This window comes from Schistocerca gregaria, chromosome 9 (genome assembly GCF_023897955.1).
Source record: "Schistocerca gregaria isolate iqSchGreg1 chromosome 9, iqSchGreg1.2, whole genome shotgun sequence".
Classification (NCBI taxonomy): domain Eukaryota; kingdom Metazoa; phylum Arthropoda; class Insecta; order Orthoptera; family Acrididae; genus Schistocerca; species Schistocerca gregaria.
Window position 1 is genome coordinate 83380359 of NC_064928.1, and position 19552 is coordinate 83399910.

At 41.2% G+C, this 19552-nt stretch overlaps 1 protein-coding gene across 3 annotated transcripts in view; it reads left to right on the forward strand.

The window, feature by feature from the left end:
- LOC126291833 (uncharacterized) overlaps positions 1 to 19552 on the forward strand; it is a 272033-nt gene that overhangs the window by 157005 nt on the left and 95476 nt on the right. For all 3 annotated transcript variants that reach the window (XM_049985544.1, XM_049985545.1, XM_049985546.1), the window contains one exon: positions 13068 to 13162. In XM_049985544.1, the coding sequence (XP_049841501.1) occupies positions 13068 to 13162 (95 nt within the window). The remainder of the gene's footprint in view (positions 1 to 13067; positions 13163 to 19552) is intronic.

Consider the following 19552-nt stretch of genomic DNA (forward strand, 5'->3'; position numbering starts at 1 on the left):
GAAGAAGGGACCAGTTGGTAGGACATGTTCTGAGGCATCAAGGGATCACAAATTTAGCATTGGAGGGCAGCGTGAAGGGTAAAAATCATGGAGGGAGACCAAGAGATGAATACACTAAGCAGATTCCGAAGGATGTAGGTTGCAGTACGTGCTTGGAGATGACGAAGCTTGCACAGGATAGAGTAGCATGGAGAGCTGCATCAAACCAGTCTCAGGACTGAAGACAACAACAACATAATAGGACCATCCTTCGACCTGCCAGCTTCAATTTCATGAGTCACGTAATTGAATGTTACGCAGCCACAGCTGTACTGGCCAGAAGCCACTTTAGAGTTTTTTCCAAGGCAGAATCACACCTTGTTGAAAAAAACTCTGGAGCCGGGTCTGTTGAGATCCATAAGCCAGTTCATTTTCGAGCAAGAGGGGTTCATATCAGCCGAGCAGCTTGTGCAACATGTTGCTCAGTATAGGGAAAGGCAACGGCAAACAACGATCATTTTGAGCACCTCTGTGCCAAGGGTCATGGCAGAGTTATCTTTTTTATGTGTTGTTTTCTTTCTGATCAGGCGGAGAGCTAATTCCAAGAGGGAACCAAGGGTAGTCCAAGTCCCAGTGGATTGGATACAGAGGGTGAGAGATGAGTAGGTAACAGGTTGATTAAGCAATGGTCATCCAGTAAGGAAGTTTTGATTTTTTTCATGTCATGGTTTTAAGGGGCACTGACCACATGTAATTTTCTAATAGTAAGGAAATATGCCATAGGCGCCAGCCCAAACAAGTTAAGAGCTAGTTAAGGGACGACCCAGGGACCGGGTTTTTCTGAAGAAGGTAATAATAGGGAAAGTTAGTTTTGTGCAATATACTGAACACAAGTTACAGCCAGGTGTGGGCTAGATTTAGTGAGTTATGTATACCAACAGTTGCGAAGTAGAATAGAGGCCGCGGGGTTGTCAAGTTGCTGAAAGAGTAGACGTACCGGTTTTGTGTGTCACAGACCACACGCAGGAGGGATCCACTGGCCAACCTAGTGTGTTATGAGTACGTGGCGTGAAGCAGCGCATATGGCAAAACAGAGGCGCACAGGTGCGTATAAATAGGTGAGGGTTTCTAACAAGATTCATTCAAGTGTGGCAGCTCTTCTGAACAGTTTGGCATGTCACACCAGCAGCTGCATGCAGCAGCAGATAGGGCACCAGCGTTCCAGTCCACGGTGCGTCACTGGTTTGACCCTCTGAGGCTGACACTATGTGGTCACAGATTCCGATTCAGGATCGCGGGCGCTTGTTGTTACTACGATCTTAGCCATGCCAGCAAGAAGCACGTAGTTGGCTGACTGCGGCTCACACAGAGCGGTGCCGAGTCGTCAGGGACGCAGACCGCTGAGTCAACTGCCGGCATCCTGATGACACCACAACTCTGCTGGTGTACAATCACAGCAGTGTGTGCACAGGTCACTGAGGCAGCCATTCTGTGCCAAGCAGTTTTGCACACAGCGAAGTGGTGTCCTCACTATTGCAGGACCCAGTGAAGCAGATAGAGAGAAACTGGGGCACTGTAGCTGGAAACAATAAATCACTTGGAAAGCTCGGGCAAGTCGTAATATGGTGCCCTCCACCCCTTCTTGCTAAATTTGGTCATCTGGATATATTTAGTTGCAGAAGTTTCCACTACACAGTGATGGTCATTGTTTGGTTAAAAGGAGGCTGAGTAAGGGCAACCTGACTGCAAATTTGTACGTCAGTTTGGCGATTCCATCTATTATGCTGCCATTCATGAACAGCATTCCAGGAGGAAATCTTCAAGATAACACTTGTCTACATAATGCTATTGTAACCCAACATGTTCTACAGTGTGTCGACACATTGCCTCAGCCAATTTGATCACCAGATCTGTATCTGATTGAGCACGTATAAGAGATCATTGGACGACAACTCCAGTATCAATCACAAACAGCCTTGACTGATCAGATGCAGCAGATGTGGAACTTAATCCCACAAATTGACATACAGCACCTGTATATCACAATGTATGCACATTTGCATGCTTGCAATCCACATTCTGCCTATTACATCGGTTATTACTCTATTAGGATGGTTTGAAAAGTTCTTGGAAGCACCACAAGAGGTCAGCGTCAACGCAATGAGTTGTTTACGTGATATTCATTGGTCTGTTGCTTATAAACATGTGCCGTATCAGTGCTCTTGGAATAGAGCTGTGGCAGTGATGTGGCTGTTCCCATGTAATGATTTTAGAAGATGGAAAAAATCAAGATTTGAGCTGTGATTAAGTACCTCATAAAGAAAGGTATTAAAGCAAAGGACATTCATGCCAATTTCCAGAATACACTGGGGGACTTTGCCCCTTCATATTAAACTGTTGCAAAGCAGACAAATGAATTTAAATTTGGTCGGGAGAACTTAGATGATAATCTGTGCAGTGGTCGGCCAAGATGTGTCACTACTCCATAAATCGTTGGAAAAGTGCATAAAATGGTCATTGAGAATCACCAATTGAAAGTGCATGAAATTGCTCACACTTGTCAGCTGTCATCTGAAAGGGTATATCACATATTAACTGAAGAATTAGAAATGAAAAAATTATCTGCAAGATGGGTGCCACGACTCTTGACACGCACATGTGCCGTCGCCATGGCAAAATCACATGACCTGTGGTATGAATTGTTGCCACACCTGCCTTATTCACCAGATATGTCTCTGTTAGACTTCCAACTCTTCCAAAACTGAAAATATTTCTTGGTGGACCAAGATCCACTTCGAACTAAGAGGTGACAGCCGGAAATGACAACTATTTTGCAGGCTGGGAGGATACTAATTTTCAAATGGAATCAAGGCACTGAAACATCATTGGAGCAAGTGCATTACTTTACAAGAAGACTACACTGAAAAATAAAAAAAAATAAATGTTTCAGTGATGTAAGTACTTTTTTTTCTATTCCATTCTGAAACCTTTTCAAACCACCCTCATATCAGCATTTCACATCTGCAAAGGCATATCTCACTCTTACATTAACATCTGATGTTGCAATGTTAATCACTTAAGTATTTTACCTAAATAAATGTGTTTCTCAAATTTCATTATTCTACATTAATTATTTTTCGGTATTGCAATTTTTTTCCATTGGTGTATAATGTGTAGCTGCCCATTAATTTGTAATGTGGACCTCTTGCTATCTCACATTCAAGTAGACCTAATAGTAGCAATTCCAAAGTAATCACAAATTCAGATCCAGGCACTTAGCCTAATATATTAACATCCTCCATGATAAATGAAATAGTACAGAAAGGCCCTACTAAAATTGTAAATTTTAAGTATCCCTTAAATGAGAGCAGATGAAAATATTCAATTCATTTTTACATCAGAAATTTACCAAATGGAGAATAAACAAATTGTAAATGGGTTGCATATTTGAAACCTCATTACAAAGTTTTTTGTTTTAGTTGTAAACTTTTTGGGTCTCCTTAAAACAAGCTGTCAAGTGATAGAGTTCATTTTGGAAATGGGCTTCAAGACTACCAACAATCATTTAAGCTCATAACCTGTACAAAAAATGGATAAAAGTGAGATTTTTTGAAACAAAAAAGTGGCATTGACCAAACTGACTTTGAACTACTGGAAAAAGAGAAGTAACATTGGCATCAGGTTCTAAAATGAATTATACTCACCATTAGGCATCTAACTCAACATGATATGGCCTTATGGAGAGCCAGCAAAAAGTTCTATCAAGAATTGTAATTGTAAGTTTCTTGGTTTGATCGAAATGACAGCAGAATCTGACTTCATTCTGGAGAGACATTTAAGGCTGGTAAAAACTTGGGAAATGCATGACCATTTTCTTGGGAAAAACATTCAAAATGTACTAATAAATTTGCTTTCCAACAAACTAAAAAACAGCACTGTTAATGTTGTAAAAGAAAGTGAATATTTTTTTGTTATACTGGATTGTACTCCTGATACAAGCCATCATGAACAAATAACATTGGTTGTTAGGTTTGTAAATTTATCAGAAGACACAGTGACTGTAGAAGAACATTTCCTCCACTTTCTGAACATCACTTCAACAGCAGGAGAAAGTTGGACTGAAACGATTTTTTCAAAATTAGATTAACTAGGACTCAATATTCATGACTGCAGAGGCCAAAGCTACCATAATCACACAAAGATGAAAGGTTATTAATGTGATCCAAGTGCATTTTATTTGCCATGTGTCAGCCACAGTCTTAACCTTGGTTATCAGATGTGACAAAACCTACAGCACAAGCATTCACATTTTTTGGTGTAATTCAAAGAATATATGTTGTTTTCAGTTCATCCATTCAGAAATTGGATATCTTATTAAATAGGATACCATCTTAAAAAGTGAAGAGTCTTTTCAGATACTGGATGGGCTATTAGGGTGGAGAGTGCCAAAGCTGTAAGATATCCCTCAAGAGAAGTCAGAGATGCCCTTCTTGAGGTCGGCAACAACACTGTTGAATTGAAAACAGAGTGATGCACACTAGCTTGCTGTGAACAAATTAGAAAGCTTTGAGTTTGTTGTAGGCGTTGTCATATGGTATGACTTTCTCTTTGCCATTTATGCAGCAGAAAACACGGACATGAAAGTAGCAACTAAATACCTCAAAAGTCTAGGGAAGTTGATTGAGGATTACTGTGATGAAGGTTTCATTCATGTGGAGATAACAGCAAAAGAGATAGCTGAAAATTTACAGATTGAACCAAAATTTGGAGAAAAGAGAATTGGCAAGAAGGTGAAGCAATTTGATTATGAAGGCGATGAAATGGTTTGCAGAGCTCAATGTTCAGAGAAGAAATACAAAGTCGATTTTTTCTATTATGTTGTTCAAACAGTGTTAAAGAGTTTCAAAGAAAGGTTAGGCCAACTGGCCTAGTATTCCAAAATATTTGCCTTTTTGTTTTCTCCAGAAAGTTTAATATACATACAGACTGAAGAACTGAAAGTTCTATGTGAAAGCTAGAGAAAGAGCTAAATGTAAACATAAACGATGAATGTTCAAAAGATGTTGCCTCAGGCCATTTGACAGAAATGAAAGTGTTCAGAGAATTATGCCGAAGGAAGTGAAAACTTCTATGATAAACTTAAAATACTTGAATGACATTAATTTCCCTACATTTATATTGCCCACTGAATATTGCTATCTGTTCCAATGACTGTCACCTCCACTGAAAGAATCTTTTCACATTTAGAGCTTATCAAGGATTATTTCAGAGGTAGCAACTTGCAAGAACCCCTGTCTTCCATTGCCATGCTGTCAGTGGAACAAGACAGTTTCAAAATTGAATTTGGAAGATATTGTCGATGAATTTGCTCATTGAAAAGCAGGGAAAAGATGTTTCATGTAAAGTGTGGGAAGCAGAAACCACTTAGTGTTTATAACGTATAACTCATTTAATTTCTTGTAAATACATAACACAGTCAAGTGATGAAAACATTTATGTGCATATCTCGAACAACACTTGTTAATCTTATTTGATTTTGAATTTCATTAATTGGAAGGATTCCCATAGCTAAGTTAGTTTTTATTATTAATATTTTAGTAATTACCACACCTGTTAAAATTCCTTCTCTGATTAATTATTTTCCTATCACAACAGTAGGTCTGCTGTAGTAACAGTCTTTTGATATATTGGAAATATGTCAATGATGAAACTTAGAATTCTTTTAAAAGTGAGGAAGGTGTATAACTTGTGTTGTAGAAGTGGCGGGGAGGAGGAGGGATGTCGGAGTGCCCCACACAGATTTGCATATGGCCCCATGCCTGTTGAGGCCAGCACATATCTTCCTCCCTCCCCTCTCTCTGCCCACCTCTTCCTTCCCTCATCCCTCTGTCCATCTTATGGAACCTCTGTCCATCTCCTCCTCCCCAAATTCTCAATCTCTCTGTTTCCTCCTCCCCTTCCTCTTTGTCCCTTCCTCTGCCCTGCTCTTCCATCTCACCTGCTGACTATCCCTCTACCTTCCCTATGCCTTCTGCATCTCTCCCTCCCTCCCTCCCTCCCTCTCTCTTTCTCTCTCTCCTGTCCATCGCCTCCCCTCCCTCTGCCTATCCACCTCCTCCTCCCCATTCTCTTTGTCTCCATATCTCCCTGCTCCCCTTGCTCTATCTATCCCCTCCTCACCACGTCTTGCTATTCATCTTCTCCTCCCCACCTTTCCCTATTTATCCTTTCCTCTCCACCTCTTCCTATCCATCTCCTCTTATCCCCACTCCCTATCTTGTTCTTCTCCAACTCTCCCTCTCCTTCCTTCCCATATCTCTTTGTCCTTAGTCTGCTGCACTTCCTCTCCCTATCCATCCAATTCTAACCCCTCCCTCTGTCCATCCCATCCTCTATTTATCCCAACCTCCCATTAGCTGTATCCACCTACACATGTAGCCCTGCAAAGCAGGTTGATGAAGCAAGCTGATACTACTGTTGCAATACATCGGTAATGCAGGCAAGCCTATATTTCAGGGGCTTAAAAACTTTTTTCCACCCTTAAGTATAAGCTGTCATTTAAGACAGATTTATATAGCAGTCCAATAGTAATCCAGCACAGCATGCCTTATGTGGAGGGCTGTCTACATGCCGGGGCCTGGAGAAACGCCTTCCCCCCCCCCCCCCCCCCCCCCCCTCCCCAATAACACCCTTCTATACTCAATATGCAGGCTGCCCTGTAAAGCAGGTTGATGAGGCTGGTTGGAACTGTTCTCGCACAACATATGTGTTACACAGGGCAGACTATATGGCAGGGACTGAAAAAAGAAAAACAAATAGTTGTTCTGTGCACCTCCATTCCTATTGGAGCTATGAGATTATAAACCCCCCAGTGCTGATGCTCGTGAAGCTTAGTGTTAGTGTGCCAAATTTGGATGAAATCAGTCAAGGGGTTTGGGAGGAGATCCCAGACATCCAAACATACATACAGTGTGCTTTTTATATTTATATTTTCCCCCAAGGCTTTGCCTACATACTTGTTAAACACATACTTTCACACATCTCTCCGATGCCCACTCTCTGTCTATCTCTTCCTGCCCCCACTCTGCCCATCTCATACTGTCCCTTTCTCTAGTTCCTTGTTCCCCTGTCTCTCTGCAATGCCTTTCTCCTCCCGCTGTCCATTTCCTCCTCACCTCCCGATCTGACCCATCTCCTTGTCAGCCCATCTCTTTTTTGCACCCTCTCTTACCATCTCTTCTTCCACCCTGTCTTGGTCCATCCCCTCTTGCCCCCTCTCCTGCCCCCCTCTTTCTCCCCCCTCTCTGTCCATCCACTCCTGCCCCTCTTTGTCAGTTCCCTCCCCTTCTCTCTCTGTCCATCCCTTCTGGCCCCTTCTCTCCATATCCGTCTATTCCTGCCCCCTATCTCCATCCATCCCGTCTTCCATCCATCTCACCAACCTACATGTCAGGAACTTGCAAAACCATTTTTGTTTCACATGTAGGGTGCCATGAAAACCACGTGAAAGAGACAGACCCATGCTGTTCCCATCAGAACACACATGTTCTGTTGGGCAGCCCACATGTCAGACCCTGACAAACCTTTTTGTGCCTCTGACAGACAGGCTTCCTTACAAAGCAGGGTGATAAGATGGGCTCATAGTATTCCAACCCAACAAGCGTAACATGCAGTGCAGCCTATATTCCAGGGGCTGTAAAATGCATGTTAGGTGATATCTCCATACCTGTTGGAGGTAGGAGGTTATAACCCCACACTGCTGATATTCCTTAAGTTTTCTGTATGTGTGCCAGATTTGTCTGAAATAGATCTATGGGTTATGTTATTATAGCATGCATACATGTGTGTCACTTACAATGCATACATCTCTTGGTCCATCTCCTTCTCCTTTCTTTCTCTGCTCATCACCTCCTCACTTTCCTATCTGTCCATCTCATCCCTCCACCTCTCAAGCCATCTTCTCTTCCATCCCCTCTTTCTGTCAATCTCATCCCCTCCCTCCCTATGCCCATCTCACCCGCCTCTCTCTTTGTCCACCTCTTCCTCCCCCTCTCCTACCACCTCTTGTCTCCATCTCTACATCTACCCATCTCAATGTTCCCCTAGCATGCCCATCCACATATGTAGCCCCTGAAAAAGAGATATATATATGATGTTGGCACTGGTGTCAAAACATGTATCTTCTGCAACACAACCGCTATGCCAGGGGCTTGGAACACCACTTTTCCATGCCATGTAGGCTGCCATGCTAAGCAGGCCAATGAATCAGACTGACACTACTCCAATGCAACACAACTGCTGTACTTGGCAGTAAACAATTTCTTGCCCCTGATGTGTGGATGCCTTGCAAAGTAGATCAATTGTTGTTGTTGTTGTTGTTGTTGTTGTTGTTGTTGTTGTTGTCTTCAGTCCTAAGACTGGTTTGATGCAGCTCTCCATGCTGCTCTATCCTGTGCAAGCTTCTTCATCTCCCAATATGTACTGCAGCCTACATCCTTCTGAATCTGTTTAGTGTATTCATCTCTTGGTCTCCCTCTACAATTTTTACCCTCCACACTGCCCTCCAATACTAAATTGGTGACCCCTTGATGCCTCAGAACACGTCCTACCAACCAATCCCTTCTTCTAGTGAAGTTGTGCCACAAACTTCTCTACTCCCCAATCCTATTCAATACTTCCTCATTAGTTACGTGATCTACCCATTTAAACTTCAGCATTCTTCTGTAGCACCACATTTCAAAAGCTTCTATTCTCTTCTTGTGTAAACTATTTATCGTCCATGTTTCACTTCCATACATGTCTACACTCCATACAAATACTTTCAGAAACGACTTCCTGACATTTAAATCTATACTCGATGTTAACAAATTTCTCTTCTTCAGAAACGCTTTCCTAGCCATTGCCAGTCTACATTTTATATCCTCTCTACTTTGACCATCATCAGTTACTTTGCTCCCCAAATAGCAAAACTCCTTTTCTTTTTTTAAGTGTCTCATTTCCTAATCTAATTGCCACAGCATCACCCGACTTACTTCGACTACATTCCATTATCCTCGTTTTGCTTTTGTTGATGTTCATCTTATAACCTCGTTTCAAGACACTGTCCATTCCGTTCACCTCCTCTTCCAAGTCCTTTGCTGTCTCTGACAGAATTGCAATGTCATCGGCGAACCTTAAAGTTTTTATTTCTTCTCCATGGATTTTAATACTTACTCTGAATTTTTCTTTTGTTTCCTTCACTGCTTGCTCAATATAAAGAGTGAAGAACATTGGGGAGAGGCTACAACCCTGTCTCCCTCCCTTCCCAACCACTGCTTCCCTTTGATGCCCCTCGACTCTTGTAACTGCCATCTGGTTTCTGTACAAATTGTAAATAGCCTTTCGCTCCCTTTTTTTTCCCTGCCACCTTCAGTATTTGAAAGAGAGTATTCCAGTCAACATTGTTGAAAGCTTCCTCCAAGTCTATAAATGCTAGAAACGTAGATTTGCCTTTCCTTAATCTATTTTCTAAGGTAAGTCGTAGGGACAGTATTGCCTCAATTGTTCCAACATTTCTAAGGAATCCAAACTGATCTTCCTCGAGGTCGGCTTCTACTAGTTTCTCCATTCGTCTGTAAAGAATTCGTGTAAGTATTTTGCAGCTGTGACTTACTGAACTGATAGTTCGGTAATTTTCACATCTGTCAACGCCTGCTTTCTTTGGGATTGGAATTATTATATTCTGAAAGTCTGATGGTACTTCGCCTGCCTCATACATCATGCTCACTAGATGGTAGAGTTTTGTCAGGACTGGCTCTCCCAAGGCTGTCAGTAGTTCTAATGGAATGTTGTCTACTCTGGGGCCTTGTTTCGACTTAGGTCTTTCAGTGGTCTGTCAAATTCTTCACGCAGTATCATATCTCCCATTTCATTTTCATCTACATCCTCTTCCATTTCCATAGTATTGTCATCAAGAACATCACCCTTGTATAGTCCCCCTATATAGTCCTTCTGCCTTTCTGCCTTCTCTTCTTTGCTTAGAACTGGGTTTCTATCTGAGCCCTTGATGTTCATACAAGTGGTTCTCTTATCTCCAAAGGTCTCTTTAATTTTCCTGTAGACAGTATCTATCTTACCCCTAGTGAGATAAGCCTCCTCATCCTTACATTTGTCCTGTAGGCATGCCTGCTTAGCCATTTTGCACTTCCTGCCGATCTCACTTTTGAGACGTTTGTATTCCTTTTTGCCTGCTTCATTTACTGCATTTTTATATTTTCTTCTTTCATCAATTAAATTCAGTATTGCTTCTGTTACCCAAGGATTTCTACTAGCCCTCGTCTTTTTACCTACTTGATCCTCTGCTGCCTTCACCACTTCATCCCTCAAAGCTACCCATTCTTCTTCTACTGTATTTCTTTCCCCCATTCATGTCAATTGTTCCTTTATGCTCTCCCTGAAACTCTGTTCAACCTCTGGTTCATTCAGTTTATCCAGGTCCCATCTCCTCAGATTCCCACCTTTTTGCAGTTTCTTCAGTTTTAATCTACAGTTCATAACCAATAGATTGTGGTCAGAGTCCACATCTGCCCCTGGAAATGTCTTACAACTTAAAATCTGGTTCCTAAAGCTCTTTCTTACCATTATATAATCTATCTGAAACCTGTCAGTATCTTCAGGCTTCTACCATGTATACAACCTCCTTTTATGATTCTTGAACCAAGTGTTAACTACGATTAAGTTGTGCGCTGCGCAAATTGCTAGCAGGCGGCCTACTCTTTCATTTCTTACCCCCAATTCATATTCACCTGTTACGTTTCCTTCTCTTCCTTTTCCAGTCACCCATGACTATTAAATTTTCGTCTCCCTTCATTATCTGAATAATTTCTTTTATCTCATCATACATTTCTTCAATTTCTTCGTCATCTGCAGAGCTAGTTGGCATATAGACTTGTACTACTGTTGTAGGTATGGGCTTCGTGTCTATCTTGCCCACAATAATGCGTTAACTATGTTGTTTGTAGTAGCTTACCCGAACTCCTATTTTTTTATTCATATTTAAACCTACTCCTGCATTACCCCTATTTGATTTTGTATTTATAACCCTGTATTCACCTGAACAAAAATCTTGTTCCTCCTGCCACTGAACTTCGCTAATTCCCACAATATCTAACTGTAACCTATCCATTTCCCTTTTTAAATTTTCTAACCTATCTGCCCAATTAAGGGATCTGACATTCCACGCTCCAATCCATAGAATGCCAGTTTTCTTTCTCCTAATAACGATGTCCTCCTGAGTAGTCCCTGCCCGGAGATCCGAATGTGGGAGTGTTTTACCTTCTGAATATTTTACCCAAGAGGACGCCATCATTATTTAACCATACAGTAAATCTGCATGCCCTTGGGAAAAATTACGGCTGTAATTTCCCCTTGCTTTCAGCCGTTCACAGTACCAGCACAGCAAGGCCGTTTTGGTTATTGTTACAAGGCCAGATCAGTCAATCATCCCCACCAATGGCAACGTCTATGGTTCTTGGGGTGGGGGGGAGTAGATCAATAAGACACATTAATACTACATGGTAGGGTCTTGCAAAATATGCATTTCTGTATCTCTGTAAATATTGGAGCTAGAGCATTATAAACCACCAGAACTCCACTGCAGAGGGCAAATTTCATTCTGGAAACATCCTCCAAGCTGTGGCAAAGCCATGTCTCCAAAATATCCTTTCTTCCAGGAGTGCTAATTGTGCAAGTTTCACAAGAGAGCTTCTGTTAGGTTTGGAAGGTAGGAGAGAGGTACAGGTGGAAGTAAAACTCTTAGGATGGGTTGTGAGCCATGCTTTGGTAGCTCAGTTGCTAGAGCTCTTGCCACGAGAGGCAAAGGTCTCGAGTTTGTCTCGATCCAGCACGCAATTTTAATGTGCCAGTAAGGTTCATTATAAACCTCCCTATGTTGGTCCCCTTGGGACAAGGAGTTTGTTTGCCAATTTGGTCCACTTTGTTCCAGGGGCGTGGGAGGAGTTCCTGGATCAACTGAGGGTTGGAACTTAAATAGTGGCAACTGTTCATTCACAACCAATACAAAAGAGTTACAGGTTTGCACTTGTTACTGTCCTTCAAAGTAGTCACCAGCATTGTGCAGAATCCGTTGCCAGTGATGTGGAAGGCATAGTATACTGATAGAAGAGCCTGTTCTGTTGATGGTGCGAATGGAGCAGTCTACTTCCTGTTGAATCTCTGGAACAGTTCTGAAGCGAATGCCAAAAAGTGGTTCCTTCATCTTCAGAATCAAATCAAAGCCACAAGGACTTAAGTTGTATTACTGTTCATTTTTGGAGCATCACCTGTGACCAGCTTTGCGAAAGAAGCGGCGACACTTTCTGAGCAACCCACCCATCATTTTGCATGACAATGTATGGGTGCATACGGCGCAAGCTGTGGCTGCTCTGTTCGGTCGATGGGACTGGGAAGTACTGTACCATCCACCATAATCCCCAGACTTTAGTTCTTGTGACTTTGATTTGATTCCAAAGATGAAGGATCCACTTCATGGCATTCACTTCAGAACTGTTCCAGAGATTCGACTGGCAGGAGACAGCTCCATTTGCAACATCGACAGAACAGGCTCTGCTAATGGTATACTATGCCTTCCACATCACTGGCAACAGGTTCTACACAATGCCTGTGACTTCTTTGAAGTACAGTAACAGGTGCAAACGTGTGACTCTTTTGGATCGATTGTGAATAAATAGTTGCCACTATTTGAGTTCCAACACTCATAAATATTCCCAGCTGTATTCATATTAAGATAGACAGTAGATTAGATTCTTAACATCAATACATAAGGCAACAAAGATTCATGTGGCTGAATGCTTCACACTTTTATATGAGACACCAAGGCTCTTCATGACTTGCAGTTCACAGACTGAGTATATATATGTTTATCATTGATGTTCAGTGTGTAATTAATTATAAATATAACTTGTGTCCTTTTTTTTTTTTTGGGAACAACAGACCATTAAAATGAGTTTTTTTACTCAGTGCCTAGAACAGTGAAATTCAATTACTCTCAACTAGCAACAGTGGTTTAAAGATTTGTTTTATCCTTCTAGAATAATCATCTACCTCAACCAACCACATGTCCTTGTGCAATAAAGCGCATATGCCCATATGAAGTTTGTAATGAACTTGGGATCTGCAGCACCTGGTGAGTAAATGAAATTTTCCAAAGCTCTGATTTTACAATAGGTAGTGGCTCACCAGTTTTGCACTTTTTTAAAATTAAGTTTATTCTTCTATAACATTGATTTATTTACTGTTAATTACAAAACACTGCTTTTGGTCACAGAAGTAAACATCATAACTGAGTCACAACCTCCAGCTCATAACACATGAAAAAACTCACAAAGATTTGTATTTGCTTAAATTTCTATAGGGAATTATCAAGTTTTTAGCTCAACAGATTAAAAGAAAATGGGTATTTTTTCACTGCATTATAATACATTGCACCAGCCAAAATGCAGTTCCCCCTGTGAATGCTGTTTTTGAACATGGGATCAATTGGTTGACATTCATAAGGAGCTGGAAATCACCCTGACTAGTGTCAAATGCTTGGCAGCTGCTGCAAATCGGTGTGTTGGAAGAGCTCTTCAGATTCATTTATCTGTGATACCTGTACCAGAGGTACATCAAGTACTATCATCTCCCCAAGATTCTATCTCCTCTGCAGACAGTACAGACTCTGTCATTACTTGTCCGCTTGACTGCAAGTGGCATTTCAGTGTTAGATCTAGGCAAACTGTATAGTTTTGGCGTGGACCAGAGAAGACTCAGGGTGTTGTACCAGTCCCTCTAACTAACAAGTTAGGAAGGTTGAGAAGACCAGCCTTGCACATGGAGTTTCAGCAGAGTTCACAATTTTCAGCATTGTCACCAGAACTGATCGTGGACCTTTGTTTTTGAGTCAAGTTGTAGAGCTGAACTAGAGCTTTTGAAAGTTCCATGACAAGGTAGGCTATGACTTCCTGAACTTGAGCCATAGTGATGAGAAATGTAGGGTCCCCTTAGATGGATCAAATGTGCACTACACACAGATGCTGTTACTCAGGTAGTTGTCTGTGTGTGGGTTGCACACAAGGGCATTTTGGATTAAGTGACTCTCTATGCAATCCAAAGAACAATATCTGTAGGAAACCCAGAGGTATCAGTGTAGGATTGGAAGAAATGCTTCCCACAGATAAGAATATAAAAATTCTAATGGTAAACTGTCAAAGCATTGACAACAAAGTGTCCGAGTTTGAAGTGCTCATGAAAAGCAGTTGTTGTTGTTGTGGTCTTCAGTCCTGAGACTGGTTTGATGCAGCTCTCCATGCTACTCTATCCTGTGCAAGTTGCTTCATCTCCCAGTACCTACTGCAACCTACATCCTTCTGAATCTGCTTAGTGTATTCATCTCTTGGTCTCCCTCTACGATTTTTACCCTCCACACTGCCCTCCAATATTAAATTGGTGATCCCTTGATGCCTCAGAACATGTCCTACCAACCGATCCCTTCTTCTTGTCAAGTTGTGCCACAAACTTTTCTTCTCCCCAATCCTATTCAATACCTCCCCATGAGTTATGTGATCTACCCATCTAAACTTCAGCATTCTTCTGTAGCACCACATTTCGAAAGCTTCTATTCTCTTCTTGTCCAAACTATTTATCGTCCATGTTTCACTTCCATACATGGCTACACTCCATACAAATACTTTCAGAAAAGACTTCCTGACATTTAAATCTATATTCGATGTTAACAAATTTCTCTTCTTCAGAAACGCCTTCCTTGCCATTGCCAGTCTACATTTTATATCCTCTCTACTTCGGCCATCATCAGTTATTTTGCTCCCCAAATAGCAAAACTCCTTTACTACTTTAAGTGTCTCATTTCCTAATCTAATTCCCTCAGCATCATCCGACTTAATTTGACTACATTCCATTATCCTCGTTTTGCTTTTGTTGCTGTTCATCTTATATACTCCTCTCAAGACATTGTCCATTCCATTGTCCATGAAAAGCAGTGACAGTCACAATACTAGGTACAGAAACCTGGCTGAAACCTGAAATTAATAGCCGTGTGATTTTTGGGGGAAATTTAAGTGTATATGGAGTTGGTATACTTGTCACAGTAGACAAGAAACTCAGACACCAAGATAGAAATTAAAGCTGCATGTGAGAGTATTTGGGTAAGACGCAAATCAGATATGGGGTTAAAATAGTAATTGGATCCTTCTATAACCCACCAGACTCATCTGCTGATGTAATCAGAAATTTTAGAGAAGACATGAGTTCAATTGTTTGTAAGTTACCCAATCATACTGTAATCATTAGTAGAGACTTTAATCATCCAACAATTAATTCGGAAAATAGCAGTTTTGGTAATGGTGGGTGTGATAAGACATCTTGTGAAACTTGACAAAATGCCTTCTCTGAAAAATACCTAGAACAGATAACTGGAAACTCCACTCATGATGGAAATATATTGTATCTGATGGCAACAAACAGACCTCACCTCTTTGAGGATGTCCACATTGAAATGGTATCAGTGACTATGATGCAGTTGTGGCAACAATTACTAATAAAGTTCAAAGGATAACTAAAACACGCAGGAAGATGTATATGTTTAGTAAACTAGATAAAAGAAATCAGTCATGCCATATCTCAGTGAGGAACTTGAAACTTTCAGCACAGGGCAGGAGCATGTAGAGGAACTCTGGCTCAAGTTTAAAAGAATAGTTAGCCATGCGCTGGATAGATATGTACCCAGTAGAACTGTTCATAGTGGGATGGAACCTCTAAGGTAGACAGTCATTGTATAGCAACTTCTAAAGAAATAGAGATTACTGCATAATGGGTATAAAAGGAGGACCATGGACCTTGCCATTGGTGGGGAGGCCTGCGTGCCTCAGCGATACAGATAGCCGTACTGTGGGTGCAACCACAACGGACGTGTATCTGTTGAGAGGCCAGACAATGTGTGGTTCCTGAAGAGGGGCAGCAGCCTTTTCAGTAGTTGCAGGGACAACAGTCTGGATGATTAACTGATCTGGCCTTCTAACACTAACCAAAACAGCCTTGCTGTGCTGGTACTGCGAACGGCTGAAAGCAAGGGGAAACTACGGTTATAATTTTTCCCGAGGGTATGCAGCTACCGTATGATTAAATGACAATGGCGTCCTCTTGGGTAAAGTATTCCAGAGGTAAAATAGTCCCCCATTCGAATCTCCAGGTGGGGACTACTCAAGAGGACGTCGTTATCAGGAGAAAGAAAACTGGCATTCTATGGATCGGAGTGTGAAATGTCACATCCCTTAATTGGGCAGGTAGGTTAGAAAATTTAAAAAGGGAAATGGATAGGATAAAGTTAGATATAGTGGGAATTAGTTAAGTTTGGTGGCAGGAGGAACAAGACTTCTGGTCAGGTGACTACAGGGTTATAAATACAAAATCAAATAGGGGTAATGCAGGAGTCGCTTTAATAATGAATAAAAAAAATAGGAGTGCAGGTAAGCTACTACAAACAGCATAGTGAACACATTATTGTGGCCAAGATAGACACAAAGCCCATGCCTACTACAGTAGTACAAGTTTATATGCCAACTAGCTCTGCAGATGACGAAGTAATTGATGAAATGTATGATGAAATAAAAGAAATTATTCAGATAGTGAAGGGAGACGAAACTTTAATGGTCATGGGTGACTGGAATTCAGTAGTAGGAAGAGGGAGAGCAGGAAATGTAGTAGATGAATATGTATAGGGCTAAGAAATGAAAGAGGGAGCCGCCTGATAGAATTTTGCACAGAGTACAACTTAATCATAGCTAACACTTGGTTCAAGAATCATAAAAGAAGGTTGTATACATGGAAGAAGCCTGGGGATACTGACAGGTTTCAGACAGATTACATAATGGTAAGACAGAGATTTAGGAACCAGGTTTTAAGTTGTAAGACATTTCCAGGGGCAGATGTGGACTCTGACCACAATCTATTGGTTATGACCTGTAGATTAAAACTGAAGAAACTGCATAAAGGTGGGTATTTAAGGAGATGGGACCTGGATAAACTGAACGAACCAGAGGTTGTACAGAGCTTCAGGGAGAGCATAAGGGAACAATTGACAGGAATGTGGGAAAGAAATACAGTAGAAGAAGAATGGGTAGCCCTGAGGGATGAAGTAGTGAAGGCAGCGGAGGATCAAGCAGGTAAAAAGACAAGGGTTAGTAGAAATCCTTGGGTAACAGATGAAATACTGAATTTAATTGATGAAAGGAGAAAATATAAAAATGCAGTAAATGAAGCATCCAAAAGGGAATACAAACGTCTCAAAAATGAGATCAACAGGAAGTGCAAAATGGCTTAGCAGGGATGGCTAGAGGATAAATGTAAGGATGTAGAGGCTTATCTCACTAGGGGTAAGATAGATACAGCCTACAGGAAAATAAAGAGACCTTTGGAGAAAAGAGAGCCACTTGTGTGAATATCAAGAGCTCAGATGGAAACCCAGTTCTAAGCAAAGAAGGGAAAGCAGAAAGGGGGAAGGAGTATATAGAGGGTCTATACATGGGTGATGTACTTGAGGACAATATTATGGAAATGGAAGAAGATGTAGATGAAGATGAAATGGGAGATACGATACTGCGTGAAGAGTTTGACAGAGCACTGAAAGACCTGAGTCGAAACAAGGCCCCGGGAGTAGAAAACATTCCATTGGAACAACTGACGGCCTTGGGAGGGTCAGTCCTGACAAAACTCTACCATCTGGTGAGCATGATGTATGAGACAGGCGAAATACCCTCAGACTTCAAGAAGAATATAATTCCAATCCCAAAGAAAGCAGGTGTTGACAGACATGAAAATTACAGACAAATGGAAAAACTGGTAGAAGCCGACCTCGGGGAAGATGAGTTTGGATTCCGCAGAAATATTGGAACATGTGGGGTAATACTGACCCTGCCACTTATCTTAGAAGCTAGATTAAGGAAGGCAAACCTACATTTCTAGCATTTGTAGTCTTAGAGAAAGCTTTTGACAATGTTGACTGGAATACTCTCTTTCATTTTCTAAAGGTGGCAAGGGTAAAATACAGGGAGCGAAAGGCTATTTACAATTTGTACAGAAACCAGATGGCAGTTACAAGAGTCGAGGGGCATCAAAGGGAAGCAGCAGTTGGGAATGGAGTGAGACAGGGTTGTAGCCTGTCCCCGATGTTATTCAGTCTGTATGTTGAGTAAGCAGTAAAGGAAACAAAAGAAAAATTCGGAGTACGTATTAAAGTCCATGGAGAAGAAATAAAAACTTTGAGGTTCGCCAATGACATTGTAATTCTGTCAGAGACAGCAAAGGACTTGGAAGAGCAGTTGAACGGAATGGACAGTGTCTTGAAAGGAGGGTATAAGATGAGCATCAACAAAAGCAAAACGAGGATAATGGAATGTTGTCAAATTAAGTTGGGTGATGCTGAGGGAATTAGATTAGGAAATGAGACACTTAAAGTAGTAAAGAAGTTTTGCTATTTGAGGAGCAAAATAACTGATGATGGTCGAAGTAGAGAGGATATAAAATGTAGACTGGCAATGGTAAGGAAAGCGTTTCTGAAGAAGAGAAATTTGTTAACATCGAGTATAGATTTAAGTGTCAGGAAGTCGTTTCTGAATGTATTTGTATGGAGTGTAGCCATGTATGGAAGTGAAACATGGACAGTAAATAGTTTGAACAAGAAGAGAATAGAAGCTTTCAGAATGTGGTGCTACAGAAGAATGTTGAAGATTAGGTGGGTAGATCACGTAACTAATGAGGATGTATTGAATAGAATTGGGGAGTTATGAAAACAAAGCATAGAGCTATAGATTAGAGAGATGCCAAATGAAACTCATTTGGCTGCGAAGAGAGCAATGTATGATACCTTCAGTCACTACTGTAGCAGAATATTGTCAAGTGATCTTTCACAGAATCCAAAGAAATCTGGTTATATGTAAAGGCTTTTATTGGTGCCAAAGCTAGTGTCCAGTTCCTAGTGGATGAGACCTAGTGTCCAGTTCCTAGTGGATGAGACAAGAACAGAAATTGAGGGTAGCAAAGCAAAAGCTGAAATGCTTAACTCTGTCTTCAAATGTTCCCTTACAATGGGAAACCCAGGAGAATTGTCCCAATTTAATCCTCATACCACTGAAAAGATGAATGAAATAAGTATTAGTGTGAGTGGTATTGAGAAACAGCTGAAATTGTTTGAACTGAACAAAGCTTCAGGGCCCAAGGGAGCCCCTCTCAGATTCAGTACTGAATTTGTGGCTGAATCTGCCCCTCACCTAACTATAATCTATCATAGATCCCTTGAACAAAATACCATGCCCAGCTCTTGGAAAGAGGCACAGGTCTTGCCCACCAACAAGGGTAGTAGTAGTGATGAAGGAAAAAAAAAAAATCTACTTTCCAATATCCTTGACATCGATTTGTTGTAGAATCTTATAACATATTCTGAGCTCAAACATAAGGAGGTATTTTGAACAGAGTGACCTCCTCTTTGCCAACCAGCATGGTTTTGAAAACATCAGTCACGTGA